General features: G+C 40.7%; 2 protein-coding genes across 2 annotated transcripts; both read left to right on the top strand.

Annotated features, from left to right (window-relative positions):
- The first annotated feature begins 317 nt into the window (after positions 1–317).
- Positions 318–3,508, top strand: LOC117612834 (probable LRR receptor-like serine/threonine-protein kinase At3g47570). The gene is made up of 4 exons (XM_034341476.1): positions 318–1,124; positions 1,286–1,591; positions 1,663–3,063; positions 3,159–3,508. The coding sequence occupies exons 1-4, from the start codon at positions 368–370 to the stop codon at positions 3,506–3,508; spliced, it is 2,814 nt and encodes a 937-aa protein (XP_034197367.1). The 5' UTR covers positions 318–367.
- Positions 3,509–6,170: 2,662 nt separating this feature from the next.
- On the top strand, positions 6,171–24,463 carry LOC117612833 (probable LRR receptor-like serine/threonine-protein kinase At3g47570). Its single transcript, XM_034341475.1, has 4 exons — positions 6,171–8,522; positions 12,932–12,938; positions 23,738–23,995; positions 24,114–24,463. The coding sequence occupies exons 1-4, from the start codon at positions 6,171–6,173 to the stop codon at positions 24,461–24,463; spliced, it is 2,967 nt and encodes a 988-aa protein (XP_034197366.1).
- The last annotated feature ends 910 nt before the right edge of the window (positions 24,464–25,373 follow it).

The raw sequence follows: 25,373 nt of genomic DNA, 5'->3' as shown, positions 1-25,373 counted from the left end.
CGTTGGTGGAAATGTATTGTTGCTGGGGCTGTTTCCACTCAAAGGAAATGAAGTCGTCTCAATTTGGAAAAGTAAGTCAGTCATGGGGTGATTCCGACCAAAGAAAAGTCATGGGGTGATTGAGAGAGTGAAGCCCCTATCAGCTTCCAATCCAATGACAGCGTCTGCGTGATTTATGGCTAATTCTTTGCAAGTGACTAATGGAAGCAAGTCAAAGTTTTGTGTCTTTGGAAAGCAAGTCAACCGTGGCTGATCGTAATGACTGGGACTTAGTTAAGCGCATTACTCAATCTTATAAACCAGTTTGCCATGCCTTCATAATCAAATGGGAATATAATATTACCCGCTTCTGATAAACAAATTCAAAATGGGGGTTTTGGTTTTGAAACTGATTTTATTAACATACTCACTTGTGAATGGAGCATTGTTCGTTTGCTCCATGCATTTGAGAATGGGAGGCAACGAGACCGATAGGCTTGCACTGCTAGCCATCAAAGCTCAAATAAAGCAAGATCCTCATAATGTAACGAGCTCCTGGAATGAATCCATTCACTTTTGCTTCTGGCACGGTGTCACCTGCAGTCGACGACACCAACAAAGGGTCACAAGGCTAGACCTCCAATCTCAAAAGCTGGCAGGGTCCCTATCCCCACACATAGGAAATCTAAGTTTCCTAAGGGCTCTAAGACTCCAAAACAACAGCTTCAGCAATAAAATCCCTCCAGAAATTGGGAATTTGCGTAGATTGCAGGTACTATATCTACACAACAACTCATTTAGTGGCCCTATTCCATACAACATATCATATTGCTCCAACCTCATCTTCATGATTTCGGTTTCAACGGGTTGGTGGGTAAAATTCCATCTGAATTTGGCTCTTTGTCGAAGCTTCGAATTTGTTGTACAAGCTAATAATTTAACAGGAGAGATCCCTCCTTCCTTGGGAAACCTTTCGTCTCTCGAGGTACTTGCTGCAACTCAAAATAGCTTGGTGGGAAGCATCCCTACTTCTCTGGGCCAATTGAAAAACTTAACAATTTTGTCATTGGGCTCAAACAACTTATCTGGTACCATTCCTCCCTCCATCTATAACCTCTCTGCTCTTGGTGTCTTTAGCGTAGGAAGTAACAAAATTCAAGGGAGGCTTCCATCAGACTTAGGAAAAACTCTTCCTAATCTCCAATCCTTTAGCATTTCTACAACCAATTTTTTGGATCCTTGCCTCTCTCACTATCAAATGCCACAAGTCTGCGATTACTTCAAATGCAATTTAACAACTTCACAGGTCAGATGCCGGATTTCCGAAATCTTCAAGACCTAGAGATATTCTTCATTCAACGGAATCATCTCGGAAGCGGTACAGATGGTGACTTGAGTTTCGTTTCGGACTTGACCAATGCCACAGAGTTAATACAGTTGTTGGTGGGTGAAAACAATTTTGGAGGGACGTTGCCCACATCAATATCCAATCTTTCAACCAAGCTTGAAAAGTTTTGGGTTTTCAGAAACCAACTACATGGAAGTATCCCAACAGAATTAGGGAATTTGATCAACTTGGAGTCGTTAGTTATGACGGAAAATAGCTTGACGGGTAACATTCCCACTGAAATTCAGAAGATGTCAAGCCTTGTGGAATTAGATATTTCTTTTAATCATTATCAGGAAGCATTCCGTCCTCTTTAGGAAATTTAACCAAGTTATACAGACTCTTCTTACAAGGAAATAATCTTGAAGGCGTCATCCCTTCAAGCTTGGGAGATTGCCAACAGCTGATAGAATTGGATTTATCTAATAATAAACTTAGTGGCGCAATACCTCAACAAGTTATCGGCCTCCCGTCCTTATCAGTGCTTTTGAACTTGTCGATGAACAACCTTACGGGTTCTCTTCCGATGGAGGTTGGAAAGTTGAAGAGTCTAGGTGTACTGGACGTTTCTAATAACATGTTATCCGGAGAACTTCCTAGTAGCCTTGGTTCATGTGAGAGTATAGAAGTTTTGTACTTGCAAGGCAACTTCTTCAAGGGGCCTATTCCCTCATCTATGATTGGGTTGAAAGCCATAGGAGAATTAGACCTTTCTCGCAACAATTTGTCGGGTGAAATTCCAAAATTCTTAGGGGGCTTTGTCTTCTTGAAGAAACTAGACCTATCATTCAATGAATTTTGGGGAGCGGTACCAACTGGAGGAGGTGCTTTTAAAAATGCAAGTGCGATTTCAATTACTGGCAACACCAAGCTCTGTGGAGGTATTGCTGATCTGCAACTGCCCAAGTGCAAGTCCAGAAAAGGAGGATTATCTCGTAGCTTGAAATTAATAATCCCGTTAGTACTTTGCGGAGTTGCTCTTCTTGGAATAGTTATGGTGATGTCCTATTTCTTCCTCTGTTCGTCAAGAAGGAAAAGGAAAGAGATTCCGTTGAGCACATTGGCGAACCATTTTTTGCAAGTGTCATATGCTACTCTTCTAAGAGCTACTGACGAGTTCTCTTCGGCTAATTTGATTGGGGCAGGCAGTTTTGGGTCTGTGTACAAAGGAATTCTTGATGATAATGATAAACATCAACTTGTTGCTGTGAAGGTGTTCAACTTGTTACGCCATGGAGCATCGAAGAGTTTCATGGCCGAATGTGAGGCTTTAAGAAACATCAAGCATCGAAATCTTGTCGAGATTATAACTGCGTGTTCAAGTGTTGACTTTCATGGTAATGACTTCAAGGCTCTGGTTTACAAGTACCTGGACAGAGGAAGCTTAGAGAAGTGGCTGCATCCTCCTACTGAAATTGAAGAGGTAAGAGAGGGACCCAAGAGTTTAAATCTAGATCAAAGGCTAGAGATTGCCATTGATGTTGCTTGTGCATTGGATTATCTTCATAATCATTGCGAAACACCGATAGTTCATTGTGATCTCAAGCCAAGCAATGTTCTTTTGGACAACGAGATGACTGGACATGTTTCTGACTTCGGACTCGCAAGATTTCTCTCCCAAGAAACTGGTATTAATGTTTCCAACAATCACACAAGTTCCATTGGAATAAAAGGAACGGTTGGTTATGCTGCTCCAGGTAAGTGGTGTCCTTGTTTTCTTTTTAAATCTTACGAAGTTTGGCTATTTTACTAACAATTGTGCTGATAATATCTTATGATGTTTCAATGGTAGAGTACGGTATGGGAAGCGAGGTGTCAACAAATGGAGATGTCTACAGCTTTGGTATTCTTCTGTTAGAGATGTTCGCAGGAAAGCGACCCACCGATGACATGTTTAATGGGGACCTAAACCTTCATACTTATGTTAAAATGGCTTTCCCTAATCGAGTTATGGAGATTGTAGATTCAACACTTTTTGAAGGAGGCACCAACGAGAGAAGGGTTCAAAAGATTGAGGTGTGCTTGAATTCAATATTTAGAATTGGAATTGAATGCTCTGCTGAATCTCCAACGGACCGTCTGAAGAATATCAGTGATTCTGCATCTGAGCTGCATTCCATTAGAGACGTTCTTCTTGGATAGGAACTTTTTCTGCTACGGGTTTGTGTGATGGGGATATTATTTTTTATGTGCTGCCAGAGAAATATTCTTTGTTGCTTGCTGCTGCTAGCCTGGTACAGTAGATGGGAGTTGTGCTACTACTACGTCGTTTTATTTGTGTGTTTGGGCCTGAAGCCCTTAGAAATGTGATCAAACTACTGCATCTTGTGTAAATCTCTTATCTTAAATAAATCTGAAAGTACACTTGATCCTGTTGTTTGGTCCAAATACGTTCCCTAAAAACTATGACGGCCATTTCCTAAGCCCATGCCTATTGTGCAGTCTTCCAAAGATAATTGCATGCTTGCAAACAGGTTTAGCTTAGCGAAAAAGTGTGTTTGAAAAATCATCGTTCCTCCTATTACTTTGACTATCGATTGTATTTAAAAATTGAAAACAACAAAAATATAATCGCATACTCACATGAGCTAACGCATTGTGGCACTATATAGTTATTGCCCTATCTTTCAAGATTGATTTTCCTCCCATGTATAATATAAAGGTGTCTTTATTCATCTGTTTAATTAATTCAGTATTGAAAGTTGGAATTTTTTATGTTATTTTTGTTTGGTTCAACAAAAAATTTAAGTTGATCAGTTCATATTCATTGCTGGTGAATTATTTTGGCTGGTGAAATAATGAAGGGAACTAATAACCAACAAACAAATAAAACAGAGAAATAATAGCCAAAATATCTGTGTGACAGCTCATATCCCTCACTTCCCTTCTTTACTCTCGTCGTCTCATCATATATATAGTCTTTCTTCTCCTCCTGTGCAGCCTCTCTTGATCTTACCGAATACCCAAAAGGCAGAGAGAAGACACTTCCAACCACTGTCAAGGGTATGATCTTACCGAATAACTATTCTTTTTTATTTATTTATAACAGCCATAAAAAAATATATCCAATAACTCCCTCCGATTAATTTTCAGGTTGTCATTAGTTTCTTCAAGCATAGGAACTCTTCAAGATGCAACTGTGTTGTTGGTTGCTTTTTGGCATGGGTGGTGTAGGAAAGGTATATGTCTTCTTAAGCTGCTAATTAATTAGTTGCTTGCAATTTGTGTTTATAAATTATCAAAGTTTGATAAATAAATCAAGCATATATTTTAACTAGTCTTATTGATCTTCCCTAGACAATTTCTTGTTATTGTTTCTCATTATGCTTAATTGGAGTGTTTACCTTGTATTCTCATTTCTTGTGAAAGAGTGACTATAATTTGGTTGGTTAAAGGATAAAACATGGTTGTATTTATAAGATAACATATTTTCATACTGGCCGCAAACAGAGTTGTTCCACATGCACATTTGTTCTTCAATGCAAAAACAATTTTCATCGAGCTCTCAAGTGTTCACCCACAGATTTTGAGACATCAGATTTATTTTCTTGATTATGGTAAGTTGTTCTCTCGCATAGACAGAAATGACATTCCCACAGGTAATACTCTACATATTCTCCAAAAATTTGCATTTACGTATAATATGTATTTATCAACAATTTTTACACATTTCAATAAACTTATAATGCTACTTTGTCAAATTGCAAGATGTTTTGGGACACATCACTGCTATACAGCCTTCGTCTAAAACATGTTGTTGCAGCATCATTGAAGGGGATTCAAATCTCACCCTTCATTAATTAAATTAACTTTAAACAGTTTAGACTATTGCTTAAAAATTAGACATTTAATGCTACTTTTCTAAATGACGCCAAATTTTATTTTATTTTTTCAATTATTTACTTGGAGCAGAGTGAACTTTTCGTCTTTGTACAAATATGCGTATCTTGAAATTAGTCTGAGTATGTTGAAGTAAGCAAATGTATGTACAAGTAATGAATTTGAAATGGATTTCAGTTTATCTATTTATTTAAATTTAATGAATTTGTATTTTTTATTATAATATATATATATATATATATATATATTTGGTACATGGGATGGGCCTTTCTGGGGTTGGCCCCTGAATAGAATTGAAACCTCGTTTTCGAGCCTTTCTTAAAATGGCGATGTTTCTTACGTTCGTTGTTCCGAATTGAAGCTTAATTGTCATTGAATAATTTTACTTCTCTTCACAGCTGTCATGAACTTTGTTTAATCAATTGAGGGGCTCGAAATGTACTGTTGCTGGGGCTGTTTCCACTCAGCTTCCTGGGGTCAATTTTGTAATTGTCATTTTAACAACCATGCAAGTTCAACAAATAGGGGTTGCGAGAGCAGTTTTCCTCCAAGGAAGAGGAAATGAGGTCGTCTCAGTTTGGAAAAGCAAGTCAACAACGACTAATTTGGCCTTTTCCGTAGATTCCACGTTATACGTTTAGAAAAACCCCCATCAGCTTCCAATCCAATGACAGCGTCTGCTTGATGTATGACTAATTCTTTGCAAGTGACTAATGGAAGCAAGTCAAAGTTTTGTGTCTTTGGAAAGCAAGTCAACCGTGGCTGATCGTAATGACTGGGACTTAGTTAAGCGCATTACTCAATCTTATAAACCAGTTTGCCATGCCTTCATAATCAAATGGGAATATAATATTACCCGCTTCTGATAAACAAATTCAAAATGGGGGTTTTGGTTTTGAAACTGATTTTATTAACATACTCACTTGTGAATGGAGCATTGTTCGTTTGCTCCATGCATTTGAGAATGGGAGGCAACGAGACCGATAGGCTTGCACTGCTAGCCATCAAAGCTCAAATAAAGCAAGATCCTCATAATGTAACGAGCTCCTGGAATGAATCCATTCACTTTTGCTTCTGGCACGGTGTCACCTGCAGTCGACGACACCAACAAAGGGTCACAAGGCTAGACCTCCAATCTCAAAAGCTGGCAGGGTCCCTATCCCCACACATAGGAAATCTAAGTTTCCTAAGGGCTCTAAGACTCCAAAACAACAGCTTCAGCAATAAAATCCCTCCAGAAATTGGGAATTTGCGTAGATTGCAGGTACTATATCTACACAACAACTCATTTAGTGGCCCTATTTCATACAACATATCATATTGCTCCAACCTCATCTTCATGGACATCGGTTTCAACGGGTTGGTGGGTAAAATTCCATCTGAATTTGGCTCTTTGTCGAAGCTTCAACAATTTGTTTTACAAGCTAATAATTTAACTGGAGAGATCCCTCCTTCCTTGGGAAACCTTTCGTCTCTCGAGGTACTTGCTGCAACACAAAATAACTTGGTGGGAAGCCTCCCTACTTCTCTGGGCCAATTGAAAAACTTAACACATTTGTCATTGGGTGCAAACAAGTTAACTGGTACCATTCCTCCCTCCATCTATAACCTCTCTGCTCTTGGTTTCTTTGGAGTAGGAAGTAACAAAATTCAAGGGAGGCTTCCATCAGACTTAGGAAAAACTCTTCCTAATCTCCAATCCTTTAGCATTGCTAACAACCAATTTTTTGGATCCTTGCCTCTCTCACTATCAAATGCCACAAGTCTGCGATTACTACAAATGCAACTTAACAACTTCACAGGTCAGATGCCAGATTTCCGAAATCTTCAAGACCTAGAGATATTCTTCATTGAATGGAATCATCTCGGAAGCGGTACAGATGGTGACTTGAGTTTCGTTTCGGACTTGACCAATGCCACAGAGTTAAGACAGTTGTTGGTGGGTGAAAACAATTTTGGAGGGACGTTGCCCACATCAATATCCAATCTTTCAACCAAGCTTGAAAAGTTTTGGGTTTTCAGAAACCAACTACATGGAAGTATCCCAACAGAATTAGGGAATCTGGTCAACTTGGAGTCGTTGTCAATGGGGGGAAATAGCTTGACGGGTAACATTCCCACTGAAATTCAGAAGATGTCAAGCCTTGTGGAATTAGATATTTCTATGAATGCATTATCAGGAAGCATTCCGTCCTCTTTAGGAAATTTAACCAAGTTATACAGACTCTTCTTACAAGGAAATAATCTTAAAGGCGTCATCCCTTCAAGCTTGGGAGATTGCCAACAGCTGATAGTATTGGATTTATCTAATAATAAACTTAGTGGCGCAATACCTCAACAAGTTATTGGCCTCCCGTCCTTATCAGTGCTTTTGAACTTGTCGATGAACAACCTTACGGGTTCTCTTCCGATGGAGGTTGGAAAGTTGAAGAGTCTAGGTGTACTGGACGTTTCTAATAACATGTTATCCGGAGAACTTCCTAGTAGCCTTGGTTCATGTGAGAGTTTAGAAGTTTTGTACTTGCAAGGCAACTTCTTCAAGGGGCCTATTCCCTCATCTATGATTGGGTTGAAAGCCATAGGAGAATTAGACCTTTCTCGCAACAATTTGTCGGGTGAAATTCCAAAATTCTTAGGGGGCTTTGTCTTCTTGAAGAAACTAGACCTATCATTCAATGAATTTTGGGGAGCGGTACCAACTGGAGGAGGTGCTTTTAAAAATGCAAGTGTGATTTCAATTACCGGCAACACCAAGCTCTGCGGGGGAATTGCTGATCTCCAACTGCCCAAGTGCAAGTCCCAAAAAGGAGGATCATCTCGTACCTTGAAATTAATAATCCCGTTAGTACTTTCCGGATTTGCTCTTCTTGTAATAGTTATGGTGATGTCCTATTTCTTCCTCTGTTCGTCAAGAAGGAAAAGGAAAGAGATTCCGTTGAGCACATTGGCGAACAGTTTTTTGCAAGTGTCATATGCTACTCTCCTAAGAGCTACTGACGAGTTCTCTTCGGCTAATTTGATTGGTGCAGGCAGTTTTGGGTCTGTGTACAAAGGAATTCTTGATGATAATGATAAACATCAACTTGTTGCTGTGAAGGTGTTCAACTTGTTACGCCATGGAGCATCGAAGAGTTTCATGGCCGAATGTGAGGCTTTAAGAAACATCAAGCATCGAAATCTTGTCGAGATTATAACTGCGTGTTCAAGTGTTGACTTTCATGGTAATGACTTCAAGGCTCTGGTTTACAAGTACATGGACAGAGGAAGCTTAGAGGAGTGGCTGCATCCTCCTACTGAAATTGAAGAGGTAAGAGATGTAACACCCCGACCCCAATTTTTCCCAAATTTAACCCTTAATTAATTAATTAATTATTTAAGGGTATTTTAGTCACATTTTTAACCGGAGAGAGTTTGGGACCGTGACTTGTATTTTTGGATAGGTCGTGCTGAGACGAGTTCATAGACACGTAGTGGGCTCGAATCGGAGTTGTAACGAAGAAGTTACGATCAAAATATCGACAGTGGCAAAACTGTAAATATTTCGAAGTTTGGGTTAAAATATCTGATTTTTTTTTCTCTCTCTCTCTCTCTCTCTCTCTCTCTCTCTCTCTCTCTCTCTCTCTCTCTCTCCCGCGCGATCTCTCTCTCTCCCCGACGTCCACTCTCTCTCTCCTCGGTTCGCGCAACTCCGGCCACGGCAGGACCCGAGACCGGTCCCGTTCGACTCGCCTCGCCGTCCCGACCAAGACCTGCCCGTTTTCCCCGTCGGAAATCACGATCTCCGGCCGCGAGCTCGACTGGTTCGAGCCGGGGCTTTCTCGCCGTCGCGCCGCCGCCTCCGCCGCCCAAACTCGGTGATTGAGGTATGGTTTCTGATCCTTTTTACGAGTTCTAGCTGTTGGTTGTGTAGGTTTGGATCGATTTTCAGTGTAGAAAATCGATTGAGAAATCTAGGTTTTTGGCCGGATTTCAAAATGAAATTCCGGCCAGTTGCCGGCCGAATTGGGCCTCCCCGTAGTTGAAGAAAGTGATCCTGACCTCGAGTAGGAGCTAGGGTAGGAAGGGTGAGCTCGGGTGTGGAGTTTTTCCGTCGCCGGAAATTACTCTACACACCCACGCGCTGCCGGCGCGTGTGGCGGCGCGTGGGCGAGGGTGGTGGCATGTCTCGGGTCAGTTTTGAGGTCCTCGTGCCGTCACGAGCGCGTAGGATTTCGCGGATCTCAATTCGGACGTCGTTTGATTATCGAACGGATATCGCCTATTGGGCGTTATCCGGGTTCGATAGGTTTGGACCGTTGGATGGTCCCGAAATTAATATATGTGAAACTAGGTAATTCTAGGATCGTGGAGGAATTCACGGATCGTGAATCGGAGCCCCGGATGTTTCGATTTAATACTTTAAAGTCTATATTTTATATTAACCGTGAGATCGTGCGATCGTGAGCGATCCGACCGTCCGATCTGAACCAAACTGGTAGGACAAGTGTCCTATAATTTATAGAACCTGTAGGAACTTTCGGATCGGAGTTTGGAGGTCGTGGTCCCCGTGGGCCCGGTTGACCAGGGTTAGGGTAGTTTGACCCTTGGTTGGGAGTTACGCAATATTAGAATTAAAATATAATTATATGGTTGTACAGGGGTACAACAGAGTCTAGAACGTCAGTTGGAGTGCAATATGCACTACCTTAAGTACTTCCCCGGATTTTGGATTCACTACAAGCACCACCAAGTGAAAGTCAGGTCTCACGTGGCGTAGGTTATCCGGCGTTGAGACAGACCCCATACGTGGCGTTGGTTGTACCGACGTATGGGGAGATATTGTGATATTGTGTTGAGGTCGCACGTGGCGTAGGTTATCCGGCGTGTCGACAGGCCCCATACGTGGCGTTGGTTGTACCGGCGTATGGGGAGATTTGTGATATGATGTTGAGGTCCCGCTGTTGGAATAAAAAAAATCACATTGGAACGTGGGATTAAAAAAAAAGGTGGGGGGAAGTTTGGAAAAAGGTGGGGGTCTCCAACCAATGAAAATGTTTAAGTGGGTTGAGTGGCTCCTATTTTTGGGGGAGTTGGTTATTCATTTTTTAATATAAGTATTCTGCATTAAAGAGAAAAAAAAAAAAAAAGGGAGGACAAAAAAAACAGGAGAAGACGACAGAAGAAGAAAATTGTTGCAGAAGGAAGATTGCAGGAGCACAAATACAAGAAGAGACATTTTCACAGGTATATAGATCCTGTCAGTTAATTCTTGTTGGGTGGCAACCCTAAAATCATTCTCTTGGATGATAAATCCATAATGGGTGGCAACCCTAAAATCATTCTCTTGGATGATGAATCCATATTGGGTGGCAACCCTTAAATGATGAACAACAAATCCATGAGAGGATTTCTGTTTAAACAAAGCTCTGCCGAGCAAAAGAAAATCCTTTGAAATGGATACAAAATATTGGATACAAAATCCATCATGGGTGTGTAACCCTCAATCAAAATCACTGAGGGTTTAATCTCACAGCAAATAAAAATAAACTGTGCTTGAAAAGGAAGACAACCATGTTGGCTCGGCCTGATGCTGCAGATAGCAGCAACAAATAACAAAGAAGAAGGAGGACTCCTGTCGAAAGAGAAAAGGGGAAAAAGCTTCGGGGGTACTGTTGGCCACAACAAACAAAACTTAAAACTAGTTGGGCTTGTGAAGGAAATCTTAAAAAAAAGAGTGGCCACGTTTTTGTTGGCAGTTCCATATGGCAGTTTTTTAAAAAAAAAGAAAAGTAAAGTAAAGTGGCGTCAGCCACTTTGCTGAAATTGGGAAGAGGGTTTGGTGCTGTTTGCATACAAGCAAAAGAAAAAAAAAAAGAAAAGAGCCATGAAGAAGGAGGAAAACAAAAAAAAAGAGGAAGCAGCCACCAAGAAAAAGAAGAAGAAAAGTCAACACAAAAAAAAAATATAATAAAAGAGAAGGGAAAAGAGAAGTGGCGTCAGCCACTTTGCTGAAATGGGAAGAAAAAAAAACAAAGACCATGTTGTTGCAGAGAAGAAAAAGGAGGAAAAAGACAAAAAAAATCTGATACCTCTTTGATGTTGCGGCAGTCTCTTTTTTTTCTTTCCTCTGGCTTTCTTTCTTTTTTTTTTGTTTGTTTGCAAAGACTGTATATTATTTCTTTTAAAGATTGAACAGTAACAGTGTTTGTTTTCAATTCGAACTGATCACAAGTATTCCAGATAAAGATAGGATTGCAAGGTCTGACTTTTACTTGGAAACAAACCCTGTAAAGAGTTGGATAGCTAATCGCCTGCTGGACCAGATTTTGTTTTTGGCCCCCATGCTCATGGGCTAACTATCAACAAACATCAAAAGCCCAAAATAGGATCATGGGCTGTCAGAGAATAATTATTCATTTACTCTCAGAAGCTCATATAATTAATGGGTAACCCAAATAATTACCCATTAAATTTCCTAAGGCCCAAAATTTCTATCATATGGTTAATGGTTTAATTCAACAACCCTCATAGCCATATTTGGGCCCAATTGCAAATAATGTCAATTTTAGAAAATTAGTGGGTTAATCAAAATTGCTCATTAATTTTCTAATACATTGATAAAAAGGAAAGTGGTACAAAACCATCCAAATTTTCCCATGGGTCATCCATCCATGGAAATTCCAATGAGATTAAGTTCAAATATCTCAAACACAAATTCTCAATTAATGGGCCACACTTACCCATTAATTTCAAAATTTCCCCATAGGTCACCTACCTATGAAAATCCCCAAATTATCTCAAATATACAAATTCTAAATTATTGGGCCATACATACCCATTAATTTCTAATTTTTCCCATAGGTCATCTACCTATGAAAATCTTCAAATCGTCTCAAAGACACCAACTCGAAATTATTGGGCCACACTTACCCATTAATTTCTAAACCGTCGAACTACGTTGGTTTGATCCCTTTAAAAGGGGACGTAGGCAATCTAGAGATTCAATCTAGATGCAACCATCCCAAACATATTTCCATATCGAATCCCTGGTTTATTCAGCTAAATTCACTCAAACACTTTTCAATACAATTCAAATCAAATTTCCCTCGCAATGGGTCATTTATTCATTGCGATTCTTTGAACTACGAGTGGCTTGATTCCCGCAAAGGATACGTAGGCATCTTGAGGTTGGACTTGGGAGCAGCTGCAAAATCAAACACACACGTTCTGTTTCTTTATGATGGAATCAAAGGGTTTTCCCTTGAAGCAAGGGATTGTAATTAAGAGACTTTCGTCTCGAATGGGTCGAACCTAAAATAATAAAACCCCATTATTTAATTAGTGGTGGTGAAATTATATTAGGAAGATCACCATTTTCCTTCAACATAATTTTTGGCACGCCCAGGGGGACCCATTTACCTTTTCATCTCCAATCATAAAGTGACTGTTGAAACAGGAAAGGCACAAAAGGTAGAAGTACCCAAACCTTCAAACGTAATTCGAGTGAAGCTAAAACCTCGTGGTACGTCATTCTCAAAAGTGGAAGAAATCCCGACTGCAAAGGCTCCCAAGCCAAAGATAATTGTCAAGATTTCAAAAAAGGAGCCTAGTGAAAAGGAAACAAGCTCCTCGAAACAAACAATGGAGTCCCTGATGACGGCAAGCTACATTCGTCCTCTTCGTAAGATCAATCAGTCTATCCCAGGGGACGATTTGGTCATTTCGACTACTTTTGGCAAAAACAAGGGCCCAAGTAAACGTATAGTTCTTCACAAAAAAGAATCATTGCCAGAAACAACATTTACTCCATTAAAGATAAAACTTACAGGCCGTAAAACAAAGAAAAGCAATGTTGGCCTCACAGTTCAAAATGAGAGTGGTGTGCTCAAAGTGTTTCTTTGAAGGCCACAGCTGGAAGTTTCCGAGTCCGAGATACTCACTAATATGGAACAAGCTATGTTTAGAGAAGATGAGGTGAATATAAAGCCGCTTCGCGTCTCTGTTTTTAAACGTTTAGGGAGCAGACAGCCATCCCCCATCTCAATCTTTCACCGCTTGGAAAACCCTTCCAATTCTCAACAAGGGAAAGTCCATAATAAAAGGAAATGGAAGGTTAGGAGTCAAGAGAAAGCCGTGATCGAGAAGCTCAAAAGGGTGAAAATAAAGGATGACCTTGTCCAAGTCAATTGCACCTCTTTCAAAGAAGCAGTGGACCAAGATGATGATCCTCAAGATATCGAGGGATTCATTGACATAGTCCAACCAGCTCCACCCCAAATGGAGGATGGTGGTCAAGCCACAATTGATGATCTGCAAGACATTAATCTTGGTACAGTTGACGACCCAAAACCTATCTTTGTTAGTGTTTCGTTAACGCCGCAAGAGTTAGAAGAATACACACAACTGTTGCAAGAGTACCGAGGCGTATTTGCATGGAGTTATCAAGACATGCCAGGGTTAGACCCAAACGTTGCAGTTCACAAACTTGGGATACCTAATGAGGCTCGATGGGTGAAGCAAGCGCCACGCCGTTTTCGGCCAGAGCTAACAATCCAAATAGAAGTTGAGATTGACAAGCTTATTGCTGCCGGTTTTATTCGAGAAGTCCAATATCCCACTTGGTTGTCCAATATTGTTCCAGTCCTTAAAAAAAAGAATGGGGCACTGCGTATATGCGTGGACTATAGAGATGTCAATGACGCATGCCCAAAAGATGAGTTTCCGCTCCCAATCACAGAATTATTGGTGGATGCAACAACCGGTTTTGGTGCTCTATCGTTCATGGATGGATTCTCAGGTTACAACCAAATAAAAATGGCTCCGGAGGATCAAGAAAAAACTGCCTTCCGCACTCCAAAAGGAATATATTGCTACACTGTGATGCCTTTTGGGTTGAAAAATGCTGGGGCAACTTACCAAAGAGCTATGACAACAATTTTCAATGACATGCTTCACAATACTATTGAGTGTTATGTTGATGATTTGGTGGTTAAAACCAGGAAAAGGGAACATCATTTGAGTGACTTAAAACGAGTTTTTGATAGACTCCGAAAGCACCGGTTGAAAATGAACCCTTTGAAGTGTGCATTTGGGGTAACTTCAGGCAAATTCCTTGGCTTCGTTGTCCGACATCGAGGAATTGAAATTGATCCCTCAAAAATCAAGGCAATCCGTGAAATGCCTTCCCCTCAAAATTTAAGGGAGTTGCGAGGGTTGCAAGGGAGACTACCCTATATGCGACGGTTCATCTCAAATCTTTCTGGAAGGTGCCAACCATTCTCGAGGCTCATGAGGAAGGATGTTCCGTTTGTATGGGATCAAGCATGTCAAAATGCCTTGGAAAGCATTAAACAATACCTATTAAATCCGCCAGTTCTTATGGCACCAATTAAAGGGAAGCCCTTAATCTTGTATATTGCAGCGTTAGAACGCTCGTTGGGGGCATTGCTCGCTCAACACAATGATGATGGAAAGGAAAATGCACTCTACTACTTGAGTAGAACACTCGTAGGGGCAGAACAAAATTACACCCCTATTGAAAAGGTCTGCCTTGCATTAGTGTTTGCTGTCCAGAAACTAAGACACTACATCCTCTCTCATAGAGTCATCTTGATTTCCAAGGCAGATCCGCTCCGATATTTAATGTCCAAGCCTGTGCTCTCTGGGCGAATAGCCAAGTGGTCACTCCTTCTCTCTGAGTTTGAGATAAAATTTGTGCCACAAAAGGCGATCAAAGGGCAAGCTCTTGCTGATTTCTTGGCTGCTCATCCTACTCCCGACAACATGGAGTTACCTGCAGATTTGCCTGATGAGGAGGTGTTCACAATAGAAGCACTTACATGGCAACTATATTTTGATGGGGCAGCAAGAAGAAACGGAGCTGGGGAAGGATTAGTATTCATCACGCCGTCTGGGGGCTTAATCCCATACTCATTCTCCTTACTAGCTTTATGTTCGAATAATGTGGCAGAATACGAGGCACTCATCATTGGCCTTGAAATTGCCCTCGAGATGCATATTGATTGTTTGCAAGCATATGGTGATTCACAGTTGGCCGTCAGACAGTTGAATGGTCAATATGCAGTTAGAAATGCTACTCTCGTCCCATACCATGAAAGGGCGAAGTATCTCATCTCACAGTTTCAAGACATTCATGTTAGTCACATCCCGAGGTCGGAAAACGATAAAGCTGATGCACTAGCTAATTTGGCTGCATCGTTAACACTACCTAGCGAAAGGGATATCCAAGTCACCGTTGGGGAACGTTATTTACTATCCCCAGCTATAGAGAGAATTGAAGAAGTTGTGGATTCAAACGTTATTACGCCCTCCGAATGTGAGGAGGAACCGGATGATCTTGATTGGCGCCATCCCATAATCGAGTATCTACTACTTGGAAAGTTGCCAAATGACTCAAGGAAAAAGGCTGAAGTCCGACGCAGAGCCACTCGATTTCTGTACTTAAATGATACCTTGTACAAAAGATCATTTGATGGTATGTTGTTAAGGTGTCTGTCAAATCAAGATGCAACTAAGGCCCTTCATGATACTCATGCTAGCACTTATGGTGCTCATCAAGCTGGTCCAAAACTTTCAAACCAACTGAAGAGATTGGGTTATTACTGGCCAACAATGGTCCGAGACTCAATAAAGTTTGCAACCACATGTAAAGATTGCCAATTACATGGAGACTTTATTCACCAACCTCCCCAACAATTGCATCCGACAACCTTGTCTTGGCCATTTGAAGCTTGGGGATTAGATGTTATTGGCATGATAAAGCCTAAGTCATCACGTCAACATCAATACATCTTGGCAGCGACTGATTACTTCTCTAAATGGGCTGAAGCAATTCCTTTAAAGGAGGTACGAGCAGACGATGTTACAAACTTCATAAGGAACCACATCATCTACCGTTATGGGGTTCCATCGAAGATTATATCTGACAATGCATTGTATTTCAAATGCAAGTCCATGACCAAGTTGTGTGAGAAGTATAAGTTTCAACACTCGTTCTCCGCGAGTTACAATCCGTCGTCAAATGGTCAAGCTGAAGCTTTCAATAAAGTATTGTGCAATATCCTAAAGAAGATGGTCTCAGGAAACAAAAGAGATTGGCATGAACGCCTCCCTGAAGCATTATGGGCTTACAGGACGACCATACTCAACTCAACAGGATGTACACCGTACAATTTGGTGTTTGGTTCCAAGGCTGTTCTACCGTTAGAAGTCCAATTGCCATCATTAAGGGTAGCATTACAGCTAACAAACCCCGACGAGAACGCAAATGTGAGATTGGCAGAACTGGAAGCTCTCGATGAGAAAAGATTGGCGGCTCAACAAAGGCTCGAAATATATCAGGCTCAGGTGGCAGGGGCATTCAACAGAAAAGTTAAGTTCAGATCTTTCTCAATTGGAGACTTGGTTTTAACAGTCCGAAGACCCTTCGTCATTACTAGGAAAATGCATGGTAAATTTGAACCCAAGTGGGAGGGGCCCTATGTCATTACTAAGGTTTTCTCCAAGGGTGCCTACGAGTTGTCAAACTCAGAAGGCAAGTGCATATATCCTTGTGTGAACGGGAAGTTCGTCAAGAAGTTTTACGCCTGATGTTCCCAAAAAAAAAAAAAAAAAAAAAAAAAAAAAAAAAAAAACCCGTTGGACTGAAAACCCAAAAGGGCTGTTCAAGCAAAAGTTAGGGTAAATTTAAAAAAAAAAATTGCTCGTTGGGCTGAAAACCCGAAAGGGCGGCCCAAGCAAAAATTAGAGCACCCCAAAAAAAAAAAAAAAGGCTTTGTGGGTTGAAAACCCGAAAGGGCGGCCCAAGCAAAGAACTACGGTTGACTTGATCCCTAAAAAAGGGGTACGTAGGCAGTCTAGTCTCTAAAAAGCTAGATTCAGTCACAAGACCCAAAATTCCCCTTCATTACCTCAATTCAATGAGGGTGAACTACGTTCGGCTTGATCCCTCCACAGGGTACGTAGGCAAGCTAGCCCAAAAGCTAGATGCAGCCGTAAACTATCATGAATTCATTCTTGTCCACCGATGGTGTTAGCATGTGGTTAAACTGTTGTATACTACGCAAAAAAAAACTCCAACTTCGCACGAGTGTAAACTGTGAAATAGAAAAGCAAAATCCGACAAAATCTTTATTCTGAAAATTGTTCTTGGTGGAAAAACTACATTACAAGAGCAAAAGAATACTGAAGCAAAGGCCTACCTACAAATTCTTGGTGGATAAATCATACCACAAGAACATTTATTGAAGGGAAAAATCATGCTAAACAAAAAAAATTTAATAATGATAGTAGGCTCATCACTTAGAGCTCGCTACAAGAAGAAAACAGGGCATTGATTAGGCGGTGGATCTCTTGCTCTTGAGCCTTCATTGGCAGTCGAGTGCTCCCGATCTGGGGAAGTAGATCTTCTTTAGCATCAATTCTGGATTGTTGAAGCTGTATTGCTTTTTCATTCTGATGCTCCAAAGAAATCTCAAAGTTCATCTTTTGCATATTAAGGGAAGTTTTCTTAGCTTCATGCTCTTCCCACATCTGGCGAACTCTCTCTTCTGCTTCCCTGATGGTAACTTCCTTGGCATCCAAGTCTTCAATCTCTTTAGCAACCTCTGTAAGTTCTGCCTCAAGAGCCAGCTTGGTGTTTAGACATTCCTCGTGTTGGCGGATCAAATCATGAATCACATCAATATTCACATCTCCTAAGGCTTCAATATAGGCACTGCTCTTGGAATGTCGCCTGGCAAGCTCAAAAATCCAATCCACAAGCTGGGCAAACTGTTTAAATGCAGTTTCACCACACCCAAGAATGTCAACGGTTGACCCCAAAAGTCGAAGGGCCTTGGTGATCTCAAAATGGTGCATATGAAGTTGAGCAGGTGTCTCTGAGGAGTAAAGTCTGCTAAAGATACCTTCAATTTCTCTACTGATAAACTCCCGCCTATTCTGGTTTACCCCATTCCCAAAAATCTGATGAACAAAGTTCGCGACTGATACCAAATTTTGGAGGGGGCGCACAACTGCTATAGGCCCAACACTTTCAGGAAACTGATCATCAGCGGGGCTATTCTGAACTTGTTGAAATTCAGACACTACAGCCAGGAAGTCTGACCCACTACCACCCATGTTGGAGTTAGCACTCTCATGATGAATATTTTCCTCTTCACCTGAAGAAATGACTTCAAAGGCTGGGTTATCCACGTTAATAGGCTCCATTTCGCGAGGAAAAGGGATGTCGTCAAATCTCATTTCCCCCTACACCGGATTAGAACTCTCTTCGTCAAGAACATGGCTAGAGCTTCCATCCTCAACCTTGTTGTGATCTGCATGTCGCGCCCGTTTGTGGTGTGAGTCTCGATTAATCCTTTGGGATTGGTGCATCACGTGATTAACCCTGAGAAATGTTCCCCTTTAGCATTGTGAATTCTCTTTTTGTGTCCTATGCTCGACGAAGCACCACGAAGAAGTGAAGATGAATTAAAGCCGCTTTTGCTCATGCCGGTCGAAATACTTTTCAAATTATTAGTCACAAAGATGTGGTCCCTCCTTGGGACATGCCTGTCTACCACTGAGAAAATTTTTGACACAGAAAAGCCCATATAAGGTGCACATGCAGTCATCCACCATCTACAATACCACCAAGAGCATTCCCCAATGCGGGTGGAGCGCGGAATATAGAAAAGCGCTGTGGTATCTTTACGCAGAAGGACTGCTTGGGCTCTCGCCAACTTCTCAATCCCACATCGCTGCCTCTCACATACACTAAATAAAAGTTTGTTCTCTGGAACTCCTTGATCAAAGCCAAACTGGCGAGCAAATCTATTTGGGTAGTAAGGCTCCAACCAAAGATCGCCACCTAACCTTACAGGAAGCAGTGCAGAGCGCATACAAACCAAGAATTCAAAGGCATCGTCCGCAAGGCTCTCTGTGTCTAAAAGAATGCAATCTTCTTGTGCAAGGAAGACACTAGGACGATAAACCATAAACTCACTCCTGAAGATGATTCTAGCTTGATTAGAGCTGACATATTTGGCTTCAATCTGACTATACCTCGCTAGAAGAGGGTAATGTGCTGGAAAATCATTGTCACTCCGACGGTCGATCAGATCAGGAAAGTGCTCCCTTAACCATCCAATCACATAATGAATGGGAAGATATGCATTTGCTAAACCAGGACCCCTACGATGAGTAGCAACTGTACCGAGGGCATGATAAATAAGTCCCAACACTGCTGGAGCAAGTGAAACTCTAAACCCTCTCGCCATCAAACTTGCCATATAGAAACATTCTGGCCTTATAGCATTATCAAGGGGCAAAACAAAACGGCTAAGCCAAAAGGCTAAAAAAGCAGCCAATTGTCCTTCACGTGAAATGTTCAAGGGAAATTTGAGGTCTTTGGCCTTATGTTTGGGAACTATGTTATTTTTATTCCCCGTAGCACCATATATGGCTTCCCCTCGAAAGAAATGCTCAATCCATTGATCGTGGAAAACTTGCCCTTTCTTATGGAAAACACATAGTTGAGCATGGATTTTCAAAAGTTCACCAGTGGTTGAAGGATACAAGTCTTCACGGCATAATTCTCTGTTTAAAGGGATAAATTCGTCATAAGGGAGACCCAAAATTGGTAACCCGCCAATAACCTTCAAGTCATATAGGGAAATGCCCATTTCACCGTTCCCATGATGAAATGTGTTGGATAAAGGCCCCCATAACTCGCAGAATGCTCTCCAAACATTAGGGCAAAAATCATAGGAGGACCGAGAAATGGCCACAGCCCCATATATATCAGCTTGACGAAGGACATCACCAAAGTCACTCAAAATAGACTCCGTCCACTCCAGTACAAAGGATCGAAAGTTAGCCCGACCGAAAAATTTGAAATTGCTTCCCCACGAAATTTGGTTACGAAGCATCCTGTGCATAACTGGATAAAATTCATCTCTAGGAAGACACTGCTTATCTCCATCAATCTCATTGTTTACTTTCATCAAAGAGTGGGCAAGAAAACATGGGCCCTTGGCTTGAGAAATTTGAACAACTCGGTCTTCTTCATGGGGGTTGAATTTGAGATGTCCACTACTCACGTGATCTGTGGTGAACCATGTTGTCCGACTCTCAGGAGGTACCATAAGCCTGATCGAATTCAGAGGACAAGATCTCATGTACTGGGGGCCAAAGGCCATGGCCCTACCATATTCATCGGAAGCATGTTCCTTGTGAAGATTTCCATAAGCATCCATCACCTGAAATCAAAGGTAAAAAAAAAAAAAAACATATACATATGTTAGCTTATAATGCTAGTTAAAGGCATCTCAAGCTTTGCACGCGTAAAAAAAAAAATGCCACACGCACAAAGCTTGAGGGGGCATCTGTTGGAATAAAAAAAATCACAAAAATCACAAAATATTGGAACGTGGGATTGGATAGGTGGGGGGGAAGTTTGGAAAAAGGGGGGGGTCTAAACCAATGAAAACGTTTAAGAGAGTTTAGTGGCTCCTATTTTTGGGGGAGTTGGTTATTCATTTTTTAATATAAATATTCTGCATTAAAGAGAAAAAAAAAAAAGGAGGAGAGAGGAGGACCGAAAAACAGGAGAAGACGACAGAAGAAGAGAATTGTTGCAGAAGGAAAATTGCAGGAGCACAAATACAAGAAGAGACATTTTCACAGGTAGATTGATCCTGTCAATTAATTCTTGTTGGGTGGCAACCCTAAAATCATTCTCTTGGATGATAAATCCATAATGGGTGGCAACCCTAAAATCATTCTCTTGGATGATGAATCCATATTGGGTGGCAACCCTTAAATGATGAACAACAAATCCATGAGAGGATTTCTGTTTAACAAAGCTCTGCCGAGCAAAAGAAAATCCTTTGAAATGGATACAAAATATTGGATACAAAATCCATCATGGGTGTGTAACCCTCAATCAAATACCCTGAATGGTATATCCATTTTTGGGCATAAAACTCATTCAGTGAGTTCTCAAGAGCACAAATCCAATTTGGGTACAAAACCCACGAACATAATCATGGAGGGATTTAATCTCACAGCAAATAAAAATCAGCTGTGTGCACAAAAAAGAGAGGAACAAAGCTTGAAAAGGGAGGCCACGTTTGTGCAGTCTATCCTTTGAATTCTTCATCTGGGGAGGATAGCCACGTTCCTGTTGGCAACTTCTGGTTGCGCAGCAAACCAAAAGCAAAGAAAAAAAAAAGCTAAAAAAAGAGAGGAGAGGAATTGGCTTGGTGTTATGTATGGCAGTAACAAAAAAAGGGAGAAGGCTTCCACTGAAAAGAAAACAAACGGAAGAAGAGTAAAAAAAAAAAGGAAAGTGGCGTCAGCCACTTTGTTTCAAAAGGAAGAAGAAAGCGTCAGCCACTTTGTTTCAAAAGGAAGAAGAAATTCAAAGAAGAAAAAAAAAGAGAAGAGAGTGGCTGATGCCATTTTGCTGAAATTGGAAGAAAAGCAAAGCAAAGGACTTGGTGTTGCAGATCAAGAAGAAGAAAAAGAAAAGTCAAAACAAGGACAAAAAAGAACAAGGTGGCTGACGCCACTTTTGGAGTTGGAAGAAAAAAAGGGACACAAGAGACTTGCTGTTGCAGAGAAAAAATGAGGAAAAGGACAAAAAAAAAGTCTGAAACCTCTTGGGTGTTGCGGCAGTTTTTCTCTCTTTCTTCTGGCTTTCTTTTCTTCTTGTTTGTAAAGACTGTATATTATTTTCTTTAAAGACTTAACAGTAATAGTGTTTGCTTTTAATTCGAACTGATCACAAGTATTCCAGATAAAGGTGGGATTGCAAGGTCTGATTTTACTTGGAAACAAATTCTGCAAAGAGTTGGATAACTAATCGCCTGCTGGGCCAAAGTTTTTTTGGGGCTCTATGCTCATGGGCTAACTATCAACAAACATCAAAAGCCCAAAATAGGATCATGGGCTGTCAGAGAATAATTATCCATTGACTCTCAAAAGCCCATATAATTAATGGGTAACCCAAATAATTACCCATTAAATTTCCTAAGGCCCAAATTCCCTATCATATGGTTAATGGATTAGTTAAAAAAATCATTGTAGCCATATTTGGGTCCAAGTGCAAATGTCAACTTTAGAAAATTACTGGGTTAATCAAAATTGCTCATTAATTTTCTGGGACATTGACAAAAAGAAAAAGTGGTACAAAACCATCCAAAATTTTCTCATGGGTCATCTACCAATGAAAATTCCAATGAGATTAAATTCAAATATCTCAAACACAAATTCTCAATTAATGGGCCACACTTACCCATTAATTTCAAAATTTCCCCATAGGTCATCTACCTATGAAAATCCCCAAATTATCTCAAAGATACAAATTCTAAATTATTGGGCCACACTTACCCATTAATTTCTAAATTTTTCGAACTACGTTGGTTTGATCCCTTTAAAAGGGTACGTAGGCAATCTAGAGATTCAATCTAGATGCAACCATCCCAAACATATTTCCATATCGAATCCCTGGTTTATTCAGCTAAATTCACTCAAACTCCTCAATCAAACCCATTCAAATTCTTCGTTTTTTGATGAGTCATTTATTCATCATGAATCTTTGAACTACGAGTGGCTTGATTCCCGCAAAGGATACGTAGGCATCTTGAGGTTGGACTTGGGAGCAGCTGCAAAATCAAACACACACGTTCTGTTTCTTTATGATGGAATCAAAGGGTTTTTCCTTGAAGCAAGGGATTGTAATTAAGAGACTTGCGTCTCGAATGGGTCGAACCTAAAATAATAAAACCCCATTATTTAATTAGTGGTGGTGAAATTATATTAGGAAGATCACCATTTTCCTTCAACACCCGCGTGGCGTAGGTTATCCGGCGTAGGGACAGGCCCCATACGTGGCGTTGGTTGTACCGGCGTATGGGGAGTTATGTGATATGACGTGTAGGTCTCACGTGGCGTAGGTTATCCGGCGTTGAGACATACCCCATACGTGGCGTTGGTTGTACCGGCGTATGGGGAGATATGGGATAGTATGGCATGGTCGCACGTGGCGTAGGTTATCCGGCGTGTTGACAGACCCCATACGTGGCGTTGGTTGTACCGGCGTATGGGGAGATTATGTGGAATACAGAGAAATGAAATGAGGTATCGCCTAAGTGTGGAATTAGGTTTTAAGGAAGAACTACGTGTGGCTTGATCCCTCGGTGAGGGTACGTAGGCAGCCTAAGGTTGTTAGGTGCAGCCGCAGACTATTATTAGTCATAAAGGGGTATTTGATTTGTTGGGTAGTTGTTTAAGATTTATTGGAAGGCCGAAGGCCATTTGTGTGATTTGCATGAAAATATATTGTGCATGCTGCCAGTTGAGAATATTAAATGTGTTTTTATGCAGGTTGAAATTTTGGGAAATGTCCAATTTATAGGGGAGCCTCTGCCGAAATTTCGGCAGAAAGTCTCGGTCTTTAGTAAGTGGGCCCGGCATCGGGGGATGTCAGGAATTTTAAAGGGTTCGTCCCGGGTTTTTGGGAAAATTCGGGGCGGGTCCTTTCAAGAGAGGCACTCAATCTAGAGCAAAGGCTAGACATTGCCATTGATGTTGCTTGTGCATTGGATTATCTTCATAATCATTGTGAAACACCGATAGTTCATTGTGATCTCAAGCCAAGCAATGTTCTTTTGGACAACGAGATGACTGGACATGTTTCTGACTTTGGACTCGCAAGATTTCTCTCCCAAGAAGCTGGTATTAATGTTTCCAACAATCACACAAGTTCCATTGGAATAAAAGGAACGGTTGGTTATGCTGCTCCAGGTAAAATTTTCTATCATATATGCTTTACTGTCCTTTTTTTTACTTTTAATCTTACATAATTCAGCTATTTTATCTTCACAAATGTGCTGACAATATTTTACGATGTTTGAATGGTAAGAGTATGGTATGGGAAGCGAGGTGTCAACAAATGGAGATGTCTACAGCTTTGGCATTCTCTTGTTAGAGATTTTCGCAGGAAAGCGACCCACCGACGACATGTTTAATGGGGACCTAAACCTTCATACTTTTGTTAAAATGGCTTTACCTGAGCGAGTTACGGACATTGCAGATTCAACACTTTTTGAAGGAGGCAACAACAAGAGAAGAGTTGAAAAAATTGTGGTGTGCTTGAATTCAATATTTAGAATTGGAATTGAATGCTCCGCTGAATCTCCAACAGAGCGTCTAAAGAATATCAGTGATGTTGCATCTGAACTGCATTCCATTAGAAACGTTCTTCTTCGATAGGAACTTTTTCTGCTATGGGTTTGTTTGATATGGGGTTCTTCTTAGAGATGTTTTTATGCGCTGCCTGAGAAATACTCTTGTTGCTGCTACAGTAGATGAGTGTTCTACTATACTTCTTTTTTTTTTTTTTTCTTTTTTTTTGGGGTCGAACTTCTTGTACCTTATGTCATATATCCACATGTTATCATCAAATATGTATTCATATTTTCATAAAAGTCCCAGTGGGATAAAAACTTGAATGAAAGAAAAAGAGTACAGTGTATAAAGGTCTTTATTAAAACCATGCTCCCCTTGATGAATATCTCCCTCCGAAAACTTCATGACTAGCTTTTTCCAGTAAACGACCATAGAAATTTTCATAATATCATCCCAAAATGGTGGTGATGGAGCTGAGCTCTATCTGGTCCAGTATACTTCCGGAAAAACATTTAAGTGCCCAACGGATAATCCTTAAAAAATATTTCAATACTTTCTTAGTATAAGCAAAAAAAATCTCGTTGGCACAACGCTCGATCGTTGGGTCGAGATAAATATTTCTTAAACTCTTCAGAAGCTTTAATGTGTTGCAAACACATTATAATCAATGTACTCACTGAGGCAATTTATGCACATTAGTATTGAGTACAGATTTTGTGCTTCAGGCACATGTCCGTCAGGGACTTGCTTCATGCAATTTCAATCCTTTCAAGGATTTTGTTTAAAGGGATTAAACTTTATGACACATTATATAGCTTTAACCCAGCTATTTATACATCTTTAGGGAATCACTTCTGGTGATATGCTCCGTACATTTAATAACCCTTAAAGATAACATGTTGGTCTCCGTAAATGTGCAATAATGGGGCACAATTGAATTTGTAAATATGGAGAAAACCCAACATTCCTTGTTTCTGCCAGAAACATTGTGTCA

Source organism: Prunus dulcis, unplaced genomic scaffold (genome assembly GCF_902201215.1).
Source record: "Prunus dulcis unplaced genomic scaffold, ALMONDv2, whole genome shotgun sequence".
Taxonomy (NCBI): Eukaryota; Viridiplantae; Streptophyta; class Magnoliopsida; order Rosales; family Rosaceae; genus Prunus; species Prunus dulcis.
Note: the sequence above shows the minus strand (reverse complement) of the source record. Positions and strands in the feature narration are given on the sequence as shown.

What these genes read in the sequence shown, in the direction of transcription:
- LOC117612833 (XM_034341475.1), top strand. Translation starts at nt 6,171, where the DNA reads ATGGGAGGCAACGAGACCGATAGGCTTGCACTGCTAGCCATCAAAGCT. An exon ending in GGTTGGTTATGCTGCTCCAG is followed by an intron (nt 23,996 to 24,113) that starts GTAAAATTTTCT and finishes TTGAATGGTAAG; the next exon opens with AGTATGGTATGGGAAGCGAG.
- LOC117612834 (XM_034341476.1), top strand. Translation starts at nt 368, where the DNA reads ATGGGGGTTTTGGTTTTGAAACTGATTTTATTAACATACTCACTTGTG. An exon ending in TGGTGTCTTTAGCGTAGGAA is followed by an intron (nt 1,125 to 1,285) that starts GTAACAAAATTC and finishes ACAACTTCACAG; the next exon opens with GTCAGATGCCGGATTTCCGA. An exon ending in GACGGAAAATAGCTTGACGG is followed by an intron (nt 1,592 to 1,662) that starts GTAACATTCCCA and finishes AATCATTATCAG; the next exon opens with GAAGCATTCCGTCCTCTTTA.